Source organism: Malaclemys terrapin, chromosome 2 (assembly GCF_027887155.1).
Source record: "Malaclemys terrapin pileata isolate rMalTer1 chromosome 2, rMalTer1.hap1, whole genome shotgun sequence".
NCBI lineage: Eukaryota > Metazoa > Chordata > Testudines > Emydidae > Malaclemys > Malaclemys terrapin.
The window spans coordinates 5592000-5615254 of record NC_071506.1 but is presented as its reverse complement, the minus strand read 5'-3'; the positions used below and the strand labels follow the sequence as shown (position 1 = coordinate 5615254).

The following is a 23255-nucleotide window of genomic DNA, read 5'->3' as shown; positions in this document are numbered from 1 at the left end:
CCCCTTTCAGTTAGTTGAAAGCAGCTATCAAATCCCCCCTCACTCTTCCCTTCTGCAGACTAAATAATCCCAGTTCCCTCAGACTCTCCTCATAAATCATGTGTTCCAGCCCCCTAACCATTTTTGTTGCCCTCCACTGGACTTTTTCTAATTTTTCCACATCCTTCTTGTAGTGTGGGCCCGAAAACTGGACACAGTACTCCAGATGAGGCCTCACCAATGCCGAATAGAGAGGAATGATCACATCCCTCGATCTGCTGGCAATGCTCCTACTTATACAGCCCAAAATGCCATTAGCCTTCTTGGCAACAAGGGCACACTGTCGACTCATATCCAGCTTCTCGTCCACTGTAACCCCTGGGTCGTTTTCTGCAGAACAGTTGGAGGTTTAAGGACACCCAGAGCATGGGGTTGCATCCCTGACCATCTTAGCTAGTAGCCACTGATGGACCTATCCTCCATGAACTTATCTAATGCTTATTTGACTGCAGTAAAGGGAATATCAACAGAAACACTGGAATTAAATCAGTCCAGTGTGGATTGTATAAGTTTACCCATCACCAGGGTGTCTGAGAACGTAAAGAACTGTGCTGGAGAAGTCTGTCTCTGATAGTCTGATCCAACTCCCATTGAAGTCATTGGGAGATTTCTATGGGCTTCAAAGGTTTTTAGATCCAGTCATAAGGGAGAGGGGGAAAGCCCCTTAACTTGGAGCTTTAAAAACGACTGTAGACTGAGTAAATCCCCAGAAATGGATTGTAATGAACCGTGCTGCGCTGGCAGAGGGGGTGGGAGAGACAGATCTAACCTAGGTGATGAGAGCTAGATAGGATAAACCCTAGGTAGGTTTTGAGATACCTCAGTGATGGGTGCAGTAGGGAACTCTAGACAGATCTAATCTCTCTGTCTATCAAACAGGGGGTGACAAACAGATTGGATAAACCAGAAATCAATCCCTCAAGGGACCACTGTGATCATCTAGATCAGAGGTTCTCAAATTGAGAGGGGTGTGGAATGTACTCTAGGGGGGCATGAGAAGCAGCCACCCAGCGCTCTCCGGCTGCCCAGCTCTGAAGGCAGAGCAGAGAGCGTCAGCTGCTGGCCGGGTGCCCAGCTCTGAAGGCAGCGCCGGCAGCAGCACAGAAGTAAGGTCGGCAATGCCATACTATGCCACCCTTACTCCTGTGCTCCTGCTGCTGATGGTGCTGCCTTCAGAACTGGGTGCCCGGCCAGCAGCCGCTGCTCTCTGGCCACCCAGCTCTGAAGGCAGAGTGGTATTCACATCACTATAGGCACTTGTGTGGCGGTGGGTATAAATTACTACAGATACAAAGAAGTGGGGACGCGATCAAGTAAGTTTGAGAACCACTGATCTAGTCTGACCTCCTGTATAATACATACCATAGACTTCTCTAAATTAATTCCTGTTTGAACTAAAGCAGCATCTTTTGGAGAAAAAAAATCCAATCTTGCTTTAAAAATGGCCAGTGATGGAGAATCCACCACCACTTTTGGGAGGTTGTTCCAATGGTTTATTATCCTCTCTATTCAAATTTGTCCCCTTTAACCTTCTCTGTGTTAACCTAACTAGAGTGAGCTCCTTGGGTCTAACGCTGTAAGGCAGGTTTTCTCATCCTTTAATCATTCTCATGGCTCTTCCCTCTAAACCAGTGGCTCTCAACCCTTCCAGACTACTGGCCCCCTTTCAGGAGTCTGACTCGTCTTGCGTACCCACAAGTTTCATCTCATTTAAAAACTACAGCTTACAAAACCAGACATAAAAATACAAAAGTGTCACAGCCACACTAGTACTGAAACATTGCTTCCTTTCTCCTTTTTAACCATATCATTATAAAATAAATCACTTGGAATGTAAATATTGTACTTACATTTCAGTGTATAGTACATAGAGCCGTATAAACAAGTCATTGTCTGTCTGAAATTTTGTAAAATTGTGTTGTAAAACTAGGCAAATATCTTGCTGAGTTGATGCACCCCATGGAAGATCACTGAGTACCCCCAGAGGTACATGCATCCCTGGTTGAGAACCACTGCTCTAAACCATCTCCAATTTATCAACATCCTGCTTGAACTGTGGACACCAGAACTGGACAGAGGAGTCCAGCAGTGGTCTCACCAGTGCAAAACACAGAGGTAGAATAACCTCTTACTCGTACTCAGTGTTTCCCAAGGATTGCATTAGCCCTTCTGGCCACAACGTTACACTCGTGTTCCATTGATTGTCCACCAGGAGCCCCCAAGTCATTTTCAGAATCACTGTTCCCCAGGATGGAGACACCCCGTTATATTCTCAGATACTATAGTGATGGTTGTGATATATGAAACTAGATATACCGAATCTATCTACCTCTAGCGCCTTTGATTCTGAGATAATGGATTTCTGTGTGGACTTTTTTGATGGCATCATTATAACTCCGTCTCCGAGATTTAAAGCTTTGAGTTCTTATCCTGTCTTACAAAACCCAGCACCACCATAGCCTCAGGAACTCACCCTCTCAGTGCCTGTGACTGTGGTGATGTTTTTAAATGAACTCAGTGAAATGACCTTATAAAATGATAATCCAGCTCCTGGGGTATTTGTTTTTTAAATTCTATATGACACGGTCAATTTACAATGTTCCAGGGTGTGTCTGTCTTGGGTAACAACCACCGCAGGGTAAAGACAAATTAACCTGATGCTAATCATCCATCCCAGGAAGAGATACTGTACTGCTGTGCTTTGAAAACTAGTGTGGGCAGGTGTGGAGAAGCTGTCTTTAAGTAACGTGAACATGTATTTAGCTAAGGTGTCATAAGAGAAAGTACTGAAATACCCCTGCGCGCTCACACGCACATGCATACACACACACATCTTCACCTTGTTCTTGTGAGCCTAGAGAATATGTTGTGGTGTAGGCATTTAACCTGTTTGCAAGCAGCTAAGAAAGAAGACAACATGGCTGAAAGCCTGAGGAGACGTGGGTTCTAGACCTGCCTCTGCTACTAACCAGCTATGTGATCTTAGGCTAGTGTGTGTACCTCAGTTTCTTCAACTACACCTCTACCCCGATATAACGCTGTCCTTGGGAGCCAAAAAATCTTCCCGTGTTATAGGTGAAACCGCATTATATGGGACTTGCTTTGATCTGCCGGAGCGCACAGCCCCGCCCCCCCAGAGCACTGCTTTACTGCATTATATCTGAATTCGTGTTATATTGGGTTGCGTTATATTGGGGTAGAGGTGTATATCATGGGGAGATCTGTGGCCTTAGGAAGGGCCTTGAGATCTGTGGCTGAAAAGAGTTAAGTATTATGATGTATTGTGAAAAATAGAGCTGGGGGTAGGGTTGCTCCACCCTCCAGGACTGTCCTGGAGTCTCCAGGAATTAACGATTAATCTTTAATTAAAGCTTATGTCAGGTGATGAAACCTCCAGGAACACGTCCGACCAAAATTGGCAACCCTCGCTGAGAGGGGCCATTAATGGGGCAGTGATTGTGAGCAGACCTGATGCCTTTACCTTGACTCTGTGTGAATAATCATTAAGGCTACGATTTGGTCACCGCAGTCATGGATTCCGTGACTTTACCGGACGTCCGGAACTTCTTCGGCTTCAGCTGTCAGTGGCTAAAGCCGGGGCTGGAGGCGGGACTGTGTGCCCCTGCCCTGCCGCTGGGGCTGGAACCAGGACTGGGCACCCCTGCCCTGCGACTTGCGGGGGGGCTGAAGCTAGGGCCATCCAGTGCGCCTGTGGCTGGCGTTGGAGCCGGGACTGTGTGCCCCTGCCCCGCAGCCAGCTCCAGAGTGCGGGCTGTGTGCCCCCCCATGGTGGGGGGCTTGGCCTGTCAGTCCTCCCCCATGGGACTTCAGCTGTCATTCCTCCCCCCTCACCTAGGCCTCCCCGCCCGGTTGTTTTTAATAAAGTCACAGACAGGTCACGGGCTCCCGTGAATTTTTGTTTATTGCCCGTGACCTGTCCATGACTTTTACTAAAAGTAACCGTGACAAAATCTTAGCCTGAATAATCACAACTGGGAGCCATTGCGTCTTGAGTGTAACCCTCTGAGCTCTCAGTGAGACTCGTTAACGGTGGCTCTTGCGAATAACCTGGGATCTAGAGGCAAACTCCCTGACTAACTTCTGCCCTTTGCCATCTATTCTCTTCAGCTTCTTCCACGACATCCATCCCCTTGGTATCTGAGCACCTGCCCTTTGGGTTGTATTTTGCAAGGAAATGAGCTAGGAACTTTTGCTTTAATGAAAGCCAAGTTTAGCCCTGACCCAGCCAAGTCCCCAAAGCAGTCAGCCCCGAATTTGCTTCGCAGACTGCAAAATCCAAGCTCTAACAATCACCTTCCTGCATCATTTCTGCTCCCCTTTGCCCTTAGCTCCTGGATCCCTTCCGTTTGTAGTATGACCCTGCCCGCACTATTGGTTCCAGTTTTAGCTCTGGAAATTTCCATGAGATCCCTTCCGAGTCTCCAGTTGTGCAACCACAAAGACGTTACCCCTTCGCTGTAATCTTCCGGCTTGATACAATCTTTGCTGCCCCTTGCTCCATTCTCGCCCAGGGCTGGAATCTCCCTGTGGTCCAGCGATGGGGATTGCCCAGGGAATTCTAGCCTGGGGGAAGAGGGGACCCCTGCAGCAGTAACCGACTCGCCTCTGTCATTTAAAGGGCTAGATTTGCAAGAGGAGGGGTGTGCTGGCATGTAGAATATGCTCAGTGCAAAGTGCAATAAGGACACACCTATGCAGACTCTCAGAGCAGCCTCTGCCGTGATGTCCAAGCCACGTCTGGGCCTGTGGGTGATTAGACGTGTCCAACAGGTTCGGGGTTTTATAAAAGGGGGGAAACTAATAAAATCTAAACCAAGCACCAGACCCCAAAGGCGCCATTAGGAACGTCCCTGTTGCTACTGATTTTACCCAGAAGGCGCTCATGTACTCCAGTGAAGGGCAGCAGTCAAACAGCTTCAGATGAGACAAGCAGTGGGTGTTCTGGAGACATGTCAAAGTACAGAAACAGCCAGTGCTAGACAGAATACAGGGCTGCTGTATGGAATTGCTCCATTATGCACCTGTATCTATTAGGGAGAGGCAGCAGGGTATAGTGGTTAGTGCCGGGGTGGGCCTGGGCTCTATTCCTGACTGTTAGTGACCTTGGGCAAGTTGCTACATGCCTCAGTTCGCCCATCTATAAAACGGTGGATGAGAACCCTACCTTTATCCACAGCGTTGAGATCGCCAAATGGACTTAGACACGTGATATATTAATGCTGCAAAGGAATATTATGAGATTTGCACGTAAACACTTAGCTCAGCGGGAAATGTGTTGCATGAGCTGTGGCATGCAAGTGGGAAGGTAAGTGTGCAAAAGAGCACATGCAGAGAACTGCCACTTGCACTGGTGCTGTAGGTGCATTTCGGAACATAATTCTTCTTTTTTCTGTGCAAGTTTGCAGATCGGATCCCTCAACTGAGCATTTTACCTGCACACCTCAGAAAAGGAGGTCTATTTGGTATATCTCATTTTAAATCTATTTCCCAAAGCGAGGGGAACAAACTGAAGCTTTTGCCAAGGGTGAAGTATGGAGAGACCTCTATTGTTTTCCAGAGTCAGTTTTCATTTTAGTAACAACATAATTAGTCTCTAGCTCTTATGGCTGTGAAAAAACCTTTCAAAATGTGACACAAGTTTAACTGACACAGCAACATCTACCTGAGTTTGCAGAGCGCCTGAAACAATAGCGCCGAGCTGTGAACTACCCCCTTGCTTTCAATGGGTGCTAGTAGATGCCAGAGATGCTATTTTAACTCCCCATTTTATTAATTATTTCACTGCTCATCAAAGCAGGTAAAAAAGGAGAGGAAGGATAAGATTATGAAGATCTACACCAATATTTCCCAAACTAGGGGCATGAAGGAGCACAGAAGCTGTATACAAATTAAGAAATTTTGACCTTTTTTCAGAAGGACAAATTTGGTTTTATTTTCCTGAAGGGGGCTCAGCTTTTAATAGTTTCAGAAATGCTGCCTTAAATTATCATGTTTCATAAGCTTATAAGTAGAAGTGGACAAGAAATGGTTTTCCCCATTGTGTGAAAAATGTCAAGGTATCAAAAAAAAACTTCCTGTCCTGCATCAGGAAGGAATGTCAATATCTCGGAAAATTTCATGTACCAAAAATCTGAAAATGATTTCGTTTTGGGTCAATGAAAATGTTTTGTGTCAATAATTTCAAAACATTTCATTTTGATTTGCAACCATTTTTTTCTTGGAGTCTAAATTTATTAAAATAGCTAAAGAAAAATTTGCTTTGACTCAACGAACCCAAAATTTCTAGTTCAATAATGTCAAAACAGGGTGTTTTTTACAATTTCGAAACTTTCTTTCCAAAATTGTTGGAGGCGGGAGATTTGCGAAAACCAATCCCATGTTGTGAAGTTTCAATTTCAACACATCAACATTTTGGGGGTGAAAAAACAGTTTGTCGAAAAATTCCCAAACGGCTCTTTTCACAAGTGATCTTTTGAAGAGGAACACCTGACTCAGGACATAAATCTGCTGCTGTCTCGGACTCTTGTGAGCACAAGAACATAAGAACGTCCATCCTGGGTCAGACCAAAGGTCCATCCAGCCCAGTATCCTGTCTGCCGACAGTGGCCAATGCCAGGTGCCCCAGAGGGAATGAACAGAACAGGGAATCGTCAAGTGATCCATCCCTTGTCATCCACTTCCAGCTCCTGGCAAACAGAGGCTAGGGACACTCAGAGCATGGGGCTGCATCCCTGACCATCCTGGCTAATAGCCATTGCTGGACCTATTTTCCATGAATTTATCTAGTTCTTTTTTGAACCCACATAAACTTTTGGCCTTCACAACATCCCCTGGCAATGAGTTCCACAGGTTGACTGTGTGTTGTGTGAAGTACTGTACTTCCTTTGGTTTGTTTTAAACCTGCTGGCTATTAATGTCATTGGGTGACCCCTGGTTCTTGTGTTATGTGAAAGAGTTAATAACACTTCCTTAGTCACTTTCTCCACACCAGTCAAGGTTTTATAGACCTCTGTTATATCCCCTCTTCGTCGTCTCTTTTCCAAGCTGAAAAGTCCCAGACTTGTGACTCTCAGGTTACCCTACCAAGGCCGTCTCTTGATACTGCTGTCTCTCCCCTACCTGTGTCTTACAAGCACCATGATCCATGCTTGGAAGTTCTCCTGCACTGGAAAGCTGAAAGGTCAGCAACATTGAAGTTAGACAAACTGGAAGCATGCCCCTGTTTACTGGGAGCTCCTTATACCTTACACTGAGATTCACTATGGAGATGCATGATGACTGAGCAATGAGTGCCCCCTCTGCGTGGTGTTTCTCAATCTCTGGAGCTTCCTCTCATTTCCTGGCTGGATCTGTCTATTCTCACAGTCAGTCTGGCCTGTTTCCATCCCTTCTGCCCAACTCTCCCATTATTTACTGGATCTTCTCTGGGAGTGCAGCCTTCTTCCCAGGGATAATATTATTAATTTATTATTGCCATTCCTCTAGGGGCTCTCGTTATCGATCTGGACCCCACTGTGCTAGGCGCTGTACAATTTATAGGTGCCATCCTTCCCAGGGCAGCATTCACCAGGGGCGGAATTCACCCCATGCAGAGAGGCCAGAACAATGTCTAACCACCACTTGAATCCTCCATAGACTTCAATCGGACTCAAGTGTCGCCTAGCCCTTGGGCAGGCTCGCAGCACAAGGATGAATGTCACCTAGCAGATGGGCCATGGCAATGCAGACTTTCCCTCAGCCCTTAACTGGAGGGAACACCTCTGGAGTGAAAGGGGAGTGCACCGACCAACCCACAAGCGTCTCTTCAGGGCACTGCCACTGTCTCATGGGTTAATGCAATCCATTGCCAGGCAGCTTTATTCTGAAGCCCATCATTCATGCCTGCTCTGTCCTCACCACGTACTAAGGAATTAAATAACTGTTCCCAATAAATCGGGGAGGGAGGAGAGGCCAGAGAACGGGCCCTTTTTCAATGGATACTTGACATTAATGTGGAGAAGGTGGAGAGATGGTAGAAAGCTATTAGAGAAGGCATCAGCTGCAGGGGAGAAGGCTCTCGTCCCACCAGCTCTGTTGAGATGACGTGAAAGGACAGAAGAGGTCAGAGCTAACGGTCTGGGAGGGAGCAGAGAGGGAGATAAAGAAAGACAGACAACAATGGCAGGCATTCCCAAACCAGATTCTGAAATAAAGCCCTGATTCAGCAAAGCACTTAACCGCCTTGCTTCAGTCCCACAAAGTCTTCTGCACGCGCTGCAGAGTGCGCAGCTTAGAACTGAGACGGAGCTCCCGTCACTTGTTGCCTAACTAGCATTTCAAGCCAGAATTGAAGGTCAAAAAAGAATCCTCTAGTAGATTTCAGCATAGAAAATTAATTGCTTAATCAACCGTAATAATTAAAGTTATTTATTGAACTATAAATAACTTTAATTATTATGGTTGATTAAGCAATTAATTCCTGCTCGTTATTATTCCTCTTAAACGGGGACACAAAAGAACAGAAGAATTTCACACACCTAGATCAGATCATTGGCACATCAAGTCCAGACCCCTGCCTTGTGCTTCAGAGCTAGGTCAAGGACCCCTTACTCATCATGCACTGAGAATGAAATTTACTCTGTGTAAAGGGACAGCACAAAAGCTATGGTGCTGAGGGGTTGCACTGGCGCACTGCATACAGGTGAATTTCACCCCAAACTGGTTGTTTAACAATGATGTCTGTAGAACAGGGGCGTGTGAAATAGCCATTTGCTAGGGGTGTTGGTCACAAGGGTCATGCACTTAATTCGAATAGTTAGGTCTTGAGTAACTGGGTGTGCTGTGGAATTTTCCGCAACTAATTAACACAACAAAGACATTCCAGTACAGATTAGCATTTAATTTAATTTAACAAGGAGCTGGTAGAGAGATTGTCCGACTGGGCATTCCTGAGCCAGGTCCCTTTATCAACAGGGACAGGAAGGCAGAGATAACATCTTTCCAAGGGGCCACCGTGTCTAAGAAAGCGAAGAAGCATCTTCCAACAAGTGTCCAAGGCCACCCATTGGGAATGTAGATGGCAAGCGCAGCCAAGAGGGGCTTGGCTCTTGTTGGGTGGTTCTTCGGGTGTAAAGGCTTCACCTGCCTGGCTCCTCACGGCCCAGTCCTGAGGAGAACGCAGAGGAAACTGGCTGAAATCCCCATCACCACGTAGCTGATTTGTATGCTGACCGCCCCATCCACGTTGCACAAGTCAGAGTTACAGCAGAAGGTGGGGCGAGAGCCCCCGATTTCATCCACGTCGGACGGGATGCATTTCTGAGCGCACCCCTTGATGACGGTTGAGTCGCCCACGAAGGGGAAAACTACAACATTTCAAAGCGAGAGAGAAGAAAGGGGTATTAAAGGGAGGATTTGGGAGGGGAGGGGACAAGTTCCAGCCCTGCGGGGAGCACTGAACATCTGTCCCATTTGGATTCCAGCTCCAATTCCAAAAAGGTTCAGGGTTGGACCAGCTGGGAACTAAACCACCAACCCTTTTGCTGGTCTCCTATGTAGAGAATGCCCTACATACGTTCCTTGGGGTCTATCTTGGTCTCTTTGGGCGCTGACCCATCTCTGGTGTCCTTCCTGCATGTGCCTAGCTCGGTGAATGTACAGGCAGTTCCACTGGGGCGGCCACAAGCTAAGCAGGGACACCTGGCGCATGCCCCTGGCTTTACTGGGTGTCATCTGTCTCCCTGCAGACACGATCCATTGCCTCTCTCTGGAAAAGTGTCTCTTTACTCAGCAAAGCGCCAATGCAGCCTCGTCTGGAGAGGTGCCGAGAACACTCTGAACTCAAGGGATCCAGTTTAGGCTCCTAAGAGCCCAGTGATTCAGGCACCCACCCAGTCCGCCAGCTCCCGTCACGCTTTCATTATTTATCCACAACAGGAGAGACTGACGCTGTCCCCATTGGGATGCCCCAGAGCTCAGGGGTTAGAGCATCGTCTGAGAGACAGGAGATCTTTCGCCCGTGCTGGCAGGGAGGGGAATTGAACCTGGGTCTCCCATATGCCAGGCAAGTGCTCTAACCGCCTGATGCTTTGTGTGGCACATAGCAGGCACCTAACCCATTCCTGCAAGAAACCCCCGACGTGCCTAAGCTGCAGTTGGTTCCCATTTGCAAATCACTAGCAGAGAGAGGTGCCTCCCTGCACCTATTGCCGAGAGGGGTGGGACTTAGCAAACCCCCCTCTCATCAGCCTCTCCCATTGGCTAGAGGTGTGTCCCCACCTAGCGTGCCGGCTTTTGTGAATTGTAGTCTGAGGCGCCTGTCTCTCCCTCTTCATTGTACAGGAGCCTAGGTCCCTAACTCAGGCTTCGTGGCTCCCGGGGCGGTTCCTGTGATTTGCCAGGGCACTAAAAGTTACGCGCCGTGACGCTGAGCGTAGCGACACCTAAGTCCCTTTGTGGATCTGGACCTAAGTGACTTGCCCAACGCGAGTCCAACTGAGTCAATGACAGAGCCAAGACTAGAATCCACTGCTCCCAAGTACCCACGTTGCAGCCTGGGTCCATCGCTAGCAATCACAGGGGAACTCTGATCCCTGGGGTTGGGGCTGGATGGACGTTCTTCCCTTCCCTACATGTGAGCACAGGCTTCTCCCTCCGGGAGTCTCTTCCTTACCTTCCTCTAGGGAGTACATGACTGTCTTGCACACAATGTCATTCGTGGAGCAGTTGCTGATGGTCATGCACAGGGAGGCGCTCATCGGCTCCAGGCATGTGTAACACTGCAAGGCGTGGGCTGCAAAGAGGAACAAAACGGGGTTGCCTTCATGGGGAGCAACAGGTGCTGTCTGCCCTTCTAGATCACCCCTGTTAGGGAAACCGCCACAGCGTCACTCCCCTAAGGCAGTTCTCGGAATGTGGTGCCGTAGGAGCCGGCAGTTCCCTATACATCTTGTCTGATGCATGGAGGGGCATGCTGCAAAATCCACACGCCATGTCTTCGGTGTCACGCCAGGCTACTGTTAAACGGCCTCCAGGCATGCGGGTATCAGAGGTTAAGCCAGTCCTTGGAGAGCATCATTTCAAAGAGGTTTGTCTGTCGGCTTTGTAACAATTAGCTAACCAGACCCGTCTCACACAGTTATCTGAGTGGCAGAAACCTCAGCCAGCTAATCACATCCAGAATAATGGACGGGCGGAACTGGTTTACACAGACATCATTCCATTGGTGGGCCGGCCACTCCTGAGGCCTGATTGTGATTTCGATTTACACTCGAGTCCCTGTGCTCATCCCCTTTATATCGCCAGAGCAGCTGCCAACTCTCCCGTGGTAAATAAGCCCCCCCGGCTTTCACAATAAGCCAAAAATCAAGCTAATCCCATTTCAAACCAAGCCAATCCCCAAGAACCCCACCACTCTGTGACTAGATCCCCCCGGCGTGCAGTCTGGGACTGTGGGGGGCCCACTGTGCACCCCGACTCTCTCCCCCCATTGCCCCTGCTTGCCGGGAGCCGATCAAAAAAAAAAAAAGACGCAACAAGCTACAAGCCTAACAAGCCAAAAACTAGCCAACAAGCAACTCACCAATTAAGCCAAAAACAAGCCCAATTTCTGTGTTTTTTTCACGGGTTTGGCACGTCTGCACCAGAGTGCTGTAAAGACACCTTATAAATAGCATACAGATGCCTTCTTGTAATCAGACCCTCGGCCTATAAGCTCTTTGGGTCAGGGGCTGTTTTTATTTTGCACTTTCTCCAGCGCTAAGCACGTGGTCAGCACTTACCACAGGAGAGTCCTTGGGGCAGCTGGGTAAGAGCTCATTGTTGAGAGCTAGAATTAGGCCCATGGGATTTGTGTGGGCATGAGGGACGTCAGGCAGGCCCCAGGCTAGGACTAGTCTGTGCTGAGATGTTGGTTCCACATCCAAAAGTGGGTCTCACATTATTTTAAAAAGTAAAACATTTAAACACAGGACAAATATTATACCATAAGCAAGTCCTTCTACCAGGAGGAAACAACTCTGGAAAGCATTTGCTAGATAAACTTCCTCTCAGGAGAAAGGCCCTCTGAAAACCAACCAACCAATCAACCCCCCAGCAGGGCCGGTGCAAGGAAGTTTCGCATCCTAGGCGAAACTTCAACCTTGCCCCCGCCACCAGCCTTGCGGCAGCTCCCCACCCCCCTCCACCCTGAGGTGCCCCCCCCGCGGCAGCTCCCCCCTCCCTGCCCTGAGCCCCCCCCCCCACCCGCGCGGCAGCTCCTCCCCTGGCCCGGGGAGCCATGCGGCAGCTCCCCACCCCCCTGGGCTGCCGGCAGCGGCTCAGACTCCCTCTCCCTCCCAGTGCAGCAGCCACTTTTTGGCGCCCCCAAATCTTGGCGCCCTAGGCAACCGCCTAGTTGACCTAAGTGGTAGCACCGGCCCTGCCCCCCAGCTTCTAACCTGAGGCTTTTTATAAATGTGGGCAGAGTCCAAACAAGCTGCAGGTGAGCGAATTCCACCCCAATTAGACCCCCAAAAGATCCCTCAGAAAACTGGACCCAGCTGCTCCCTCAGGCTTTCTCATGTAGAGCTGGTCACTCTGCGGTGCTTACTGTGGTCTGGCTGTTTTTCCTAATATCCAACCTAAACCTCCCCAACTGCAACTTGAGACCATTACTCCTTGTTCTGTCATCTGATACCACTGAGAACATTCCAGATCCATCCTCTTTGGAACCCCCTTTCAGGTAGTTGAAAGCAGCTATCAAATCCCCCCTCACTCTTCTCTTCTGCAGACTAAACAATCCCAGTTCCCTCAGCCTCTCCTCATAAGTCATGTGCTCCAGACCCCTAATCATTTTTGTTGCCCTCCGCTGGACTCTTTCCAGTTTTTCCACATCCTTCTTGTAGTGTGGGGCCCAAAACTGGACACAGTACTCCAGATGAGGCCTCACCAATGTTGAATAGAGGGGAACGATCACGACCCTCGATCTGCTGGCAATGCCCCTACTTATACAGCCCAGAATGTCATTAGCCTTCTTGGCAACAAGGGCACACTGTTGACTCATATCCAGCTTCTCCTCCACTGTAACCCCTAGGTCCTTTTCTGCAGAACTGCGTCCTAGCCATTCAGACCCACAGATTAAAACATGTGGAATCAGCTAGGGTGGGGAGCTGTAAAGCCACTCCTCTCTCTGAACAGGAGAGATACTTAACTTAACCCTAACTGTTCATTGTTTATTAGAAACCACATAACAGTCAGGGGTAGAGGCAACAAAATTCATTATTGAATACACAGCATCAAACTAGCATGAGCTCTGACCGGCTTTGACCACCTTAGCTCAGACAGTGATGGATCATCCATCGCTTGTCTCTGTATTGGGTGCTTGGGCAGCAAGATGGGTGGCATCTTAGAAAATACCTGCAACAAGCAGATTTTACTCACGTCAAGTAGACAAGGGCCGATACAACTAGTTAGTTAGATCTTAGTGAGGGCAAATAGACTGTTTATTTATTGGACTCTTTAATACCCCAGAAAGAGTTCATTGGGACTTTGTGACTTGACCAGAGGGCCAAGCCACTGAAGACCCGCCAAGGTCGGCCAGCAGTCTGGTGGAGGTACCAGGGGTAAGAGAAGGACTGAAATACCACACCCGGCCACCAGGAGGCACTGGAGAGATGAGTGCCCCTTCAGTCTGCCTTATTTATTTAGTTTGTAAGCTCCTCCCCATTAACACAAGCTTGTGTTAAGCAAATAAACGCCTTTCTTCTTAGCATATTATTCACCTCACAACGCAAAGTCTGCTCCTAGCTACTCCATGCTGCTCTCTGCTCTGCTCTGCATTCAGATCTCAGGCAGCTCTCTGCTGGGTCAGCATTCAGATCCGGCTGTGTTGTTCTATGACGGGTGGCCATTTGAACGCTCCAACCACACCCAACACCCTTAGGTCACAACAGCAGCTGGTCCCCGCAGTTATACCCCGTTGTCGTGTCATTTCTGTAAATGATGGGCCAAAATACTGTCATCACATGTAAGCCCAGAGCTCACACTGATTTCAGTGGGAGACATCTGCTCACATCCACAGGCAGAAATTGACACTGTTGCTGTTTTCTTTAAAGAAGCGTGGCTTGATGGATGATAATCGGAGGACAATTTTTATACTAACTAGAACTAGGCAAATACTGCCAAAAATACTCATGAACATTCATTGGAATAAAACCCACGAATTCAGAATTCGCAACCCTTTTTCTGTTCAAATATTGTATTCTATTTTGCTGAAATGCTTGTTTCTGGAAAGCAAAATTATTATTGAAGTGAGTCAATAACTGCATATGAAGGGACGTGGCCTGACGAAGAAACTTGAAATCTCTTTGCATCCCTTCCTTCTGTTTATAGAAGTTCGGGGAACTGCGATCATACCAGAAACCCAATATCAATAGTAGTGACTACTCGAAACAACACGTTTCTCCCGGAAGTGCCCGGTATGTGCTGGTATGTCTCTGGGTGCTCCTGGCGGGGATGGGAAACCGGCCAATGGGAGCTGCGGATAGGGTGACCAGATCACAGGGATGAAATATCAGGACGCGGGGAGGGGCGGGGGGGGGAAGCAGTTTCGCAGGGGCAGGGGGCATTAGCAGGCCCCAGCCGCGCCGCCGGATTGCACACAGTGCCTCGGCCGTGCGCGCTGCCCTCCCCGTGGAGCCTCCCGCCCCCCAGCCCGCCCCGGGCACATGCTGCACGTCCTGCCGTCGGCGGGGAGCCCCGCGTCTCTCCCGCTCGGCTGCGCTCCAGCGGCTCCTTCCCAGCGGGGCAAGCCACTGGAGCGCAGCCAAGCGGGAGAGGTGCAGGGCTGCCCAGCAGCGGCAGGGAAGTTTATCGGTTCGGGGGACCGTCCCGCCTGGGACAAGTCTCGCCCCCACAGCCTCTCTCTACCGCGTCTCCCCAGCGGGCGGCCCACACCCCCGGGTTGCGCCGCCTACCCGGGCCCTGAACGCTCCACGCTGCCCCCGGACCCACTGCGCTGCCCCGCGGGCTGCAGGGCTGGAGCAGCCTCCACGCTGCACTGCAGCGCTCCCGGCCCCGGCCGGCCATGGCACGTGTGCCCAGGCCCAGCTCAGGATCCAATGGGGCAGTGAGGGGGTGGGGCTGGGGATTTGGGGAGGGATCCAATGGGGGAAGAAGGGGGCGGAGTTGGGGCGGGTGGGGGGGGCGCGAGAGCCCCTCTGGGCTCCGTCTGTGTGCCGGAGTGGAGGGCAAATTTGCTTCTTTGTCCAGTGTCCCGACCGAACATCAGTTGGGACGTGGGACAAACAAGCAAATATCGGGACAGTCCCGATAAAATCGGGACGTCTGGTCACCCTAGCTGCGGGGGCGGTGCTTGTGGGGGCGGTGCTTGCAGGCACGGGCAGCACACAGAGATCCGCTGCCTCCCTCCCTCCACGGGGCGCGCAGAGACGTGCCAGCAGCAGCCGCTTCCGGGAGTGGCCTGGGGCCACAGCATGCAGGCAGCCTGCCTGAGCCCTGCTGCGCCACTGGCCAGGAGCTGCCTGTGGCAAGTGCCTCCCGGTCAGAACCTGCACCTGGCACCCTCTCCTGCACCCCAACACTTTGCACCAGCCCAGAGCCCCCTCCTTACCCAAACTCCCTCCCAGACCCCACACTCCCTCCTGCACTCTAATCCCCTGCCCCAGCCCAGAGCCCCCTCCTGCACCCGAACTCCCTCCCAGACCCCGCACTCCCTCCTGCACCCCAACACTCTGCACCAGCCCAGAGCCCCCTCCTGCACCCAAACTCCCTCCCAGACCCCGCACTCCCTCCTGCACCCCAATCCCCTGCCCCAGCCCAGAGCCCCCTCCTGTACCCAAACTCCCTCCCAGACCCCGCACTCCCTCCTGCACCCTAATCCCCTTCCCCAGCCCAGAGCCCCCTCCTGCACCCGAACTCCCTCCCAGACCCCGCACTCCCTCCTGCACCCCAACACTCTGCACCAGCCCAGAGCCCCCTCCTGCACCCAAACTCCCTCCCAGACCCCGCAGTCCCTCCTGCACCCTAATCCCCTGCCCCAGCCCAGAGCCCCCTCCTGTACCCAAACTCCCTCCCAGACCCCGCACTCCCTCCTGCACCCCAACACTCTGCACCAGCCCAGAGCCCCCTCCTGCACCCAAACTCCCTCCCAGACCCCGCACTCCCTCCTGCACCCTAATCCCCTGCCCCAGCCCAGAGCCCCCTCCTGTACCCAAACTCCCTCCCAGACCCCGCACTCCCTCCTGCACCCTAATCCCCTGCCCCAGCCCAGAGCCCCCTCCTGCACCCAAACATTCCCTCCATTAATACAGTAGAAATGTGCAGCACATGACGACTTACCAAAACTTGTGGCGTGGCCCCCCTGGGGAAATTATTTCCCACCCCTGCTCCACCGCATGAGCTAAAAGCCAACAGGCCGTAGAGCAGACTCATTGTATCTCTCTCTCTAAGTGGGCTCAGAGCCACTAGATGGGACAAGTATCAGGGGGTAGCCGTGTTAGTCTGTAACTACAAAAACAACAAGGAGTCTGGTGGCACCTTAAAGACTAACAGATTTATTTGGGCATAAGCTTTCGTGAGTAAAAACCTCACTTCTTCGGATGCATAGAGTGAAAGTTACAGATGCAGGCATTATATACTGACACATGGAGAGCAGGGAGTTACTTCGCAAGTGGAGAACCAGTGTTGACAGAGCCAATTCAATCAGGGTGGATGTAGTCCACTCCCAATAATAGATGAGGAGGTGTCAATTCCAGGAGAGGAAAAGCTGCTTCTGTAGTGAGCCAGCCACTCCCAGTCCCTATTCAAGCCCAGATTAATGGTGTTGAATTTGCAAATGAATTTTAGTTCTGCTGTTTCTCTTTGAAGTCTGTTTCTGAAGTTTTTTTGTTCAATGATAGTGACTTTTAAATCTGTAATAGAATGACCAGGGAGATTGAAGTGTTCACTTACTGGCTTATGTATGTTACCATTCCTGATATCCGATATGTGTCCATTTATTCTTTTGCGGAGGGACTGTCCGGTTTGGCCAATGTACATGGCAGAGGGGCATTGCTGGCACATGATGGCATATATGACATTAGTGGATGTGCAGGTGAATGAGCCCCTGATGGTGTGGCTGATGTGGTTGGGTCCTGTGATGCTGTTTCCAGAGTAGATATGGGGACAGAGTAGGCAACGAGGTTTGCTACAGGGATAGGTTCCTGGGTTGATGTTTCTGTGGTGTGGTGTGTAGTTGCTGGTGAGTATTTGCTTCAGGTTGGGGGGTTGTCTGTAAGCGAGGACTGGCCTGCCTCCCAAGGTCTGTGAGAGTGAGGGATCATTTTCTAGGATAGGTTGTAGATCGTGGATAATGCGCTGGAGAGGTTTTAGCTGGGGGCTGTATGTGATGGCCAGTGGTGTTCTGTTATTGTCCTTGTTGGGCCTGTCCTGCAGTAGGTGATTTCTGGGTACCCGTCTTGCTCTGTCAATCTGTTTCCTCACTTCCCCAGGTGGGTATTGTAGTTTTACGAATGCTTGATAAAGATCTTGTAGGTGTTTGTCTCTGTCTGAGGGGTTGGAGCAAATTCGGTTGTATCTTAGGGCTTGGCTGTAGACAATGGATCGTGTGATGTGTCTTGGATGGAAGCTGGAGGCATGTAGGTACGTATAGCGGTCAGTAGGTTTCCGGTATAGGGTGGTGTTTATGTGACCATCAATTATTTGTATTGTAGTGTCCAGGAAGTGGATCTCTTGTGTGGACTGGTCCAGGCTGAGGTTGATGGTGGGGTGGAAATTGTTGAAGTCCAGGTGGAATTCTTCAAGGGCCTCCTTTCTGTGGGTCCATCTGATGAAGATGTCATCAATATAGCGCAAGTAGAGGAGGGGCATTAGGGGACGAGAGCTGAGGAAGCGTTGTTCTAAGTCAGCCATAAAAATGTTGGCATACTGTGGGGCCATGCGAGTACCCATAGCAGTGCCACTGACTTGAAGGTATAAGTTGTCCCCAAATCTGAAGTGGTTGTGGGTGAGGACAAAGTCACAAAGCTCAGCCACCAGGCTTGCTGTGGCCTCATCAGGGATACTGTTCCTGACAGCTTGTAGTCCATCCTCATGTGGAATATTGGTGTAAAGTGCTTCTACATCCATGGTGGCCAGGATGGTGTGGGACAGAACACCATACCCAGGAGGTTGTGGGTTACACACGCTTAAAGTGTCTGCATGGAAACCTCCCGTGTTTGTTTGATGGATTGGCACAGGCACCCTGTAATCCTTCCAGACTGCACAGCTGTGCAAGTGAAGATATGAACCTGTTCTTAAATACCACTCACAGTGCAGATGCCCCACAGACATGGCGGGTGCCATGCACTACCGTGGGTAAAAACCAATTGAGACTTTTGACCTGCATCACAGCAGTAGCTCCATGCAAAAAAAAAAAAAAAAAACCAACGAACTCTCAAAACAACACACACACACACACACACCTAGGAACTTTTTGAAAAAGGGCTATGGAGGGAGTTTATATCTGCAGAACCCCTTGCTCAATTGACCTCAAATTTGGGTCACTAGCCCTACTTTTCACTTCCAGGAGGCACAGCAAATTTCAAGAAAATCCATGCAGGCCTGCAGGTTTTAGAGCACTGAGAAGCGCTGTCCTTTAAACAGGAAGACTAGGCCCTGGAGAGGAAGGGCTCCTCTGCACCTCCACCTGCAGCCCAGGTGGCTCTGAAAGGTGTGAAGTGGCCCTTTCCCTCTCAGTGCGACGCTCTCTGCTGATCTCCCCAAGGAGATGAGACAACCAGCAACACTAGCTCTGAGACATGGGAACTGCTCCATTCCTCTCAGTGGCTGTTCCCATCCCCCTCCTGAGTGCTTTAAAGCCAGGCGATATGCATGAAGGATGCCTCTCCTCAGCTCCCCACCCAGAGGGGCAGGGCTTCCCCAGATCCTGGGTCACATAGGGGTCCCACCCCAAGCCAGGTCACCTGAGGAGAGCAGGGGCAAGGGTCCAGCTCCTGTAGATGGGCACATGCCCCCCATCCTGGCACACACACAGGGGGCAGTGAGCGGGGCTCCGAGACCCCCAGTGGGGCAAGGCTCCCATATCCCAGCTCATATGAGCAGGGGAGGGAGAGGGGTTCAGATGCCCCTACTGGGGCAAGAGCCCCCCAGATCTGGGCACACACATGGAGGAGGAGAATGTGAAGCTGACAGGTGCCCTCCCGCCCCTATTCTCCCCCAATTCCCTGCCACCCACCCCCTTGTCCCCTTTCCCATTGTCCCACCCTCCACACGCTCCCTAAGCCCCATGCCGCCCACCCCTGAGACCTCAAACTCTCCCCTTCCCTCCCCTTCCACCCGTCCCCATTTAGCCCCCTCCTCATTATCCCCCTCCCCTCGCTGAAGCCCCAAGCCCCTCTTCCCTGGTCCCCCCACCCCCTAATACTCCTCCCTGCCCAGGAAGCATTCACAGATCTAATTTTGCTTGCATCCCCTCCAGACAACAACATGGAGGGGGAACGCAAACAAAGAGAGCCAACATAAGGGGCTACCCAGGAAAGAGGGGGGGGAAGAGACAAAAGAGAGGGGACGCACAGATAGGGGAGGAAGAACATAAGTGACATAAATGGGAGGGGGGACACACACACAAAGGGGGGGCCATCACTGGGGGAGACGCACAGAAAACCGGGGCCACAAATGGGAAACACTTTTGCCGTAGTGGGGATGGGGATGCCAAGTGGAGGGGGCGAGCCAGAAAGGGGGAGGGAGAAATAGGCTGTCAATAGCAAGAGAAACAGGGGACTTTGTAGGGTGGGAGAGAGAATGGGCGGGGGGGCTCACCCCCACCCTGAGAAAGGACTGAGAGGGTCCATGTCCCTGGAGGGGCGGATAGAGATGAGAAAATCTCAATGGCTTCTCTGGGAGAGGTAGGAGGGGAGGGAACTGGACTCCTCTCCTTCTCCTGAGCCCACTGGGGGAGGAGGAAGGGGGTGAAGAGGAAGGCTCCTGGAACACAAAATGGCGGCTCCTATTAGTCTGGATAAGAACAGATGGCAATCTCCGGCCATTAGCAGGGTGGCCCCGGCCGCCCCGCAGATGCTACATGACTTTCCCTGACAGGAAGGAGTTCCTGCTTGAGGCATTCCCACTCACTGAAGTCCTGAGGGTTTCATATCTCCCACGCTGGGATCTGGGCCATAATGCCCCCGAACATTACACCGATCAGGGCTTGCCCAGCCATCACCGCAAAATAGTGCCCATTTGCCCTTGTCACAATAAAGCAGTAGCCCTCTGTGAGAAGACCAGATGCAGGCCGTGCTTGCGGTTCCTGAGTAAGCTGTCAGCCCCCGAGGAGGGCAGAGAACAGGGACTGTCCCACATTCAGTCACACTGTGGCTTGCATAAGGTTCTTTGTTTCCTACGTGAGGGGGAATGAGGGGATCGCTGCTCTGTGCCCCGTGGTAACCCAGGCATCATCTTGAGCTGGAGGGAGATGGCAGCATAGCGAGGCAGCCCTTAGAAGAATACGCTTGACCTGAACCGGAGTTGGATTGTGTCAACTCAAGTCCTTGTGCGGCGGGCTCACATGGGACTTTTCCCCCATGCAGCCAGACACAATAACAGTTCCTGCTTGGCCACCCACCCTAAGCGACAGGGACTGTGCTCTCATAACCCATCCCTGGTGGCACAGGTGACCCTGATAGGGAGGTGGCAAGCGCATCAGTGCGTCCAGTGACGTGCAATGGAATGATGTGAATCAAAGAGAAATGCCAGCAGGCCATCTTGAATACCACCGTAAGGCCTGGGTGCAGTTAGGGGAACATGGGGGAGCTGCCCCCCCAAATTGCAAGCCTCAGGCAGGTGCGGAATCCCCGCCCCCATGCATGGCCCCATTGGCCTGACTGAAGCTGCCCCCTCCCCAAATATAAAAGTCAAACTACACCTATGCTGAGGTCCCTTGTTCTGGGGAACAGCCTCCAGACGGCAGGTATGCGAATCAGTCCCACAGGGGGACCTTGACTGGGTGGCCGAGCCCATCCTTTCCATCTCTAAGGGCCCAGGTGTCTATGAATCACATGTTTCAGAGTAGCAGCCGTGTTAGTCTGTATCCGCAAAAAGAACAGGAGTACTGTGGCACCTTAGAGACTAACACATTTATTTGAGCATAAGCTTTCGTGGGCTACAGCCCACTTCTTCGGATGCTGTAGCCCACGAAAGCTTATGCTCAAATAAATGTGTTAGTCTCTAAGGTGCCACAAGTACTCCTGTTCCTTTTATGAATCACATGTGGTGCATGAAACAAGCCGCTGGAGAAGACAGCTGAAGCAGAGTGTGTAAAGGAGTGTAGAGACTCCTGGGTTTGTATCAGGCGAGAAGAACACCAGCCCGTGGGAATACGATCACGCAACAAACCCTCTAAAGCATCAGGCCTCATGGCAAAGGCAGAGCCAAGAGGGGATGAAAGAAATCACACATAAAGCCAAGTAATATCTATCAGTGGAGAGACATCCATTAATAGCTGCTGAAAGAATAGATCCTGGGTTAGGGATCCCAGCCTGAAACTTACTATTTTTGTAAGAGATGCTCTGAAACATCTGGGCAGGCTGCAAAGAGCACCTCTGTCACATCAGGCCACCACCCATGACTTCACTGCTAGGTTCCCAGATCTTTCTGCAGTTGAAGTCAATGGCATTTGGTCACAGATGTCCCTTCATTCACCCTTCCTACCCCACCACAAAATCAGGGCTTGCATAATAAAGCAGAATCTTACCTAGCTCCATGCACACAACCGCAGCCAGCAGAACACACAGAAGCCCCTTCATCTTGAGCAGCTCCTCGCAACCTGGAGCTCCTAGCAGGTAGCTTTATCAATGCACCCTTGGGTGGGTTTTTCCTTTTACTGATTCTGACCATTTCTTTCCCTTCCCCTCCCCCCCCCCAGAGATCCGGCTGTACTGGAAAAGCAAGTCTGAGTCATACAGGGATTAAATCTCTAATTACAGAGCCCCGCCTCCCGCTTTGCTGTACATTTTATTTTTAATTTTTCAAGCTGCTTGGGAAAGACAATAAGGGGTTGAATGGCAGACAATAGCTAAACTAATTCCGCCCACCTTCTTTGCCACAAGGTGTGATCCCCATTCATCCCCTGGTTTTTCACAAACAAAGTAAGTGTTATCTAATCCCAGGCATCTCCAACTTCCCCTGAGCCTTGTTGACATTTCGTCTTTTCTTTAGCAGTTAGGAGCACCTGAGCAGTTTCTGTAATGACAGATGGGACTTTTAAGAGGCAGTGGCAGCAGCTGTGGGCCACAAGGGGTTAAACCTCAAGAGATTTCCCGCCCCACATTTTCCCCTTGAGAAGTGGCAGACCATGTGAGACCAGCAAGGGGTATGGGGACCATGGCAATAGCTGGTTAAATTCGAACCCTTTTCCATGTTGAGCCTCCAAAATACACGCAAAGGGCCTCTGTGCAGATGCTAATTTGTGCTAACAAAAATCTGTGCCTAGAATTCTACAACTAATCGTAGCTGCAGAGCTCAGCTCTTGGGCATCTGGCTGGGGTGTGAGGGCAAAAATTGCATCCATGGAATTGGAGACTGGAGTGAGAGACTCGTTTAAAAATTAGGACCCAAAATCTCCTTTAGCATGGAGGGGTCAGGGGAGAGAATGGGCGTCCATCCAACATGAAGGTTGTCACTTGATTCGCTGCTGAATGTAGAGCTGCCCAGAGTCACAGATTGCCAATGATTCCCAAGACGGGACTTGAATTCAGAAACTAGATGCCTTAAGCCTCAGAGAGGCTGGATGTGGCTGAAAGGAGGAGGATTGAACTTCGATTTTTTTGTAAACCACAGCTGATGCCAACGTCTTTGACACCTCATCCTTCGACAGAAACTTTGAGAACCCAACTGTCAACTCACGCTGGGTCTGATACAAAAGACAAGGCGGTGAAATGCCTTTAGTATCTGGTACAAATAATACTCATATCACTAACATAAAATCATCTGGGATCTCATGCTAGTGCAGAATGCAAAGGCCTACAGGTAAAGGGAGTATCTTCCCCTGAGCGTATTCAACCAGTGCCCCATGATCTGCACTGGCTGCCTTTGGGTTTCCAGGGGCAGTTTAAAGTCTTGAGTTGGACTTACCAAACCTAATTGAGAGACTACCACTCTCCCCTGTCTTCTCAGCTAGTTCTGCCTTCTCTATGTCTACCTTGTGCCTTCCTTGTATGTCC

The 23255-nt window shown here is 50.7% G+C and overlaps 1 protein-coding gene across 1 annotated transcript; it reads right to left on the bottom strand.

The window, feature by feature from the left end:
- Nucleotides 1–8917: 8917 nt before the first annotated feature.
- Nucleotides 8918–21931, bottom strand: LOC128831976 (ly6/PLAUR domain-containing protein 2-like). Its single transcript, XM_054018965.1, has 3 exons — nucleotides 21788–21931; nucleotides 10712–10831; nucleotides 8918–9404 (listed from the first exon to the last, which is right to left on the bottom strand). Exons 1-3 carry the CDS (start codon nucleotides 21837–21839, stop codon nucleotides 9193–9195), a joined length of 384 nt encoding a protein of 127 aa, XP_053874940.1. The 5' UTR covers nucleotides 21840–21931; the 3' UTR covers nucleotides 8918–9192.
- Nucleotides 21932–23255: the final 1324 nt, after the last annotated feature.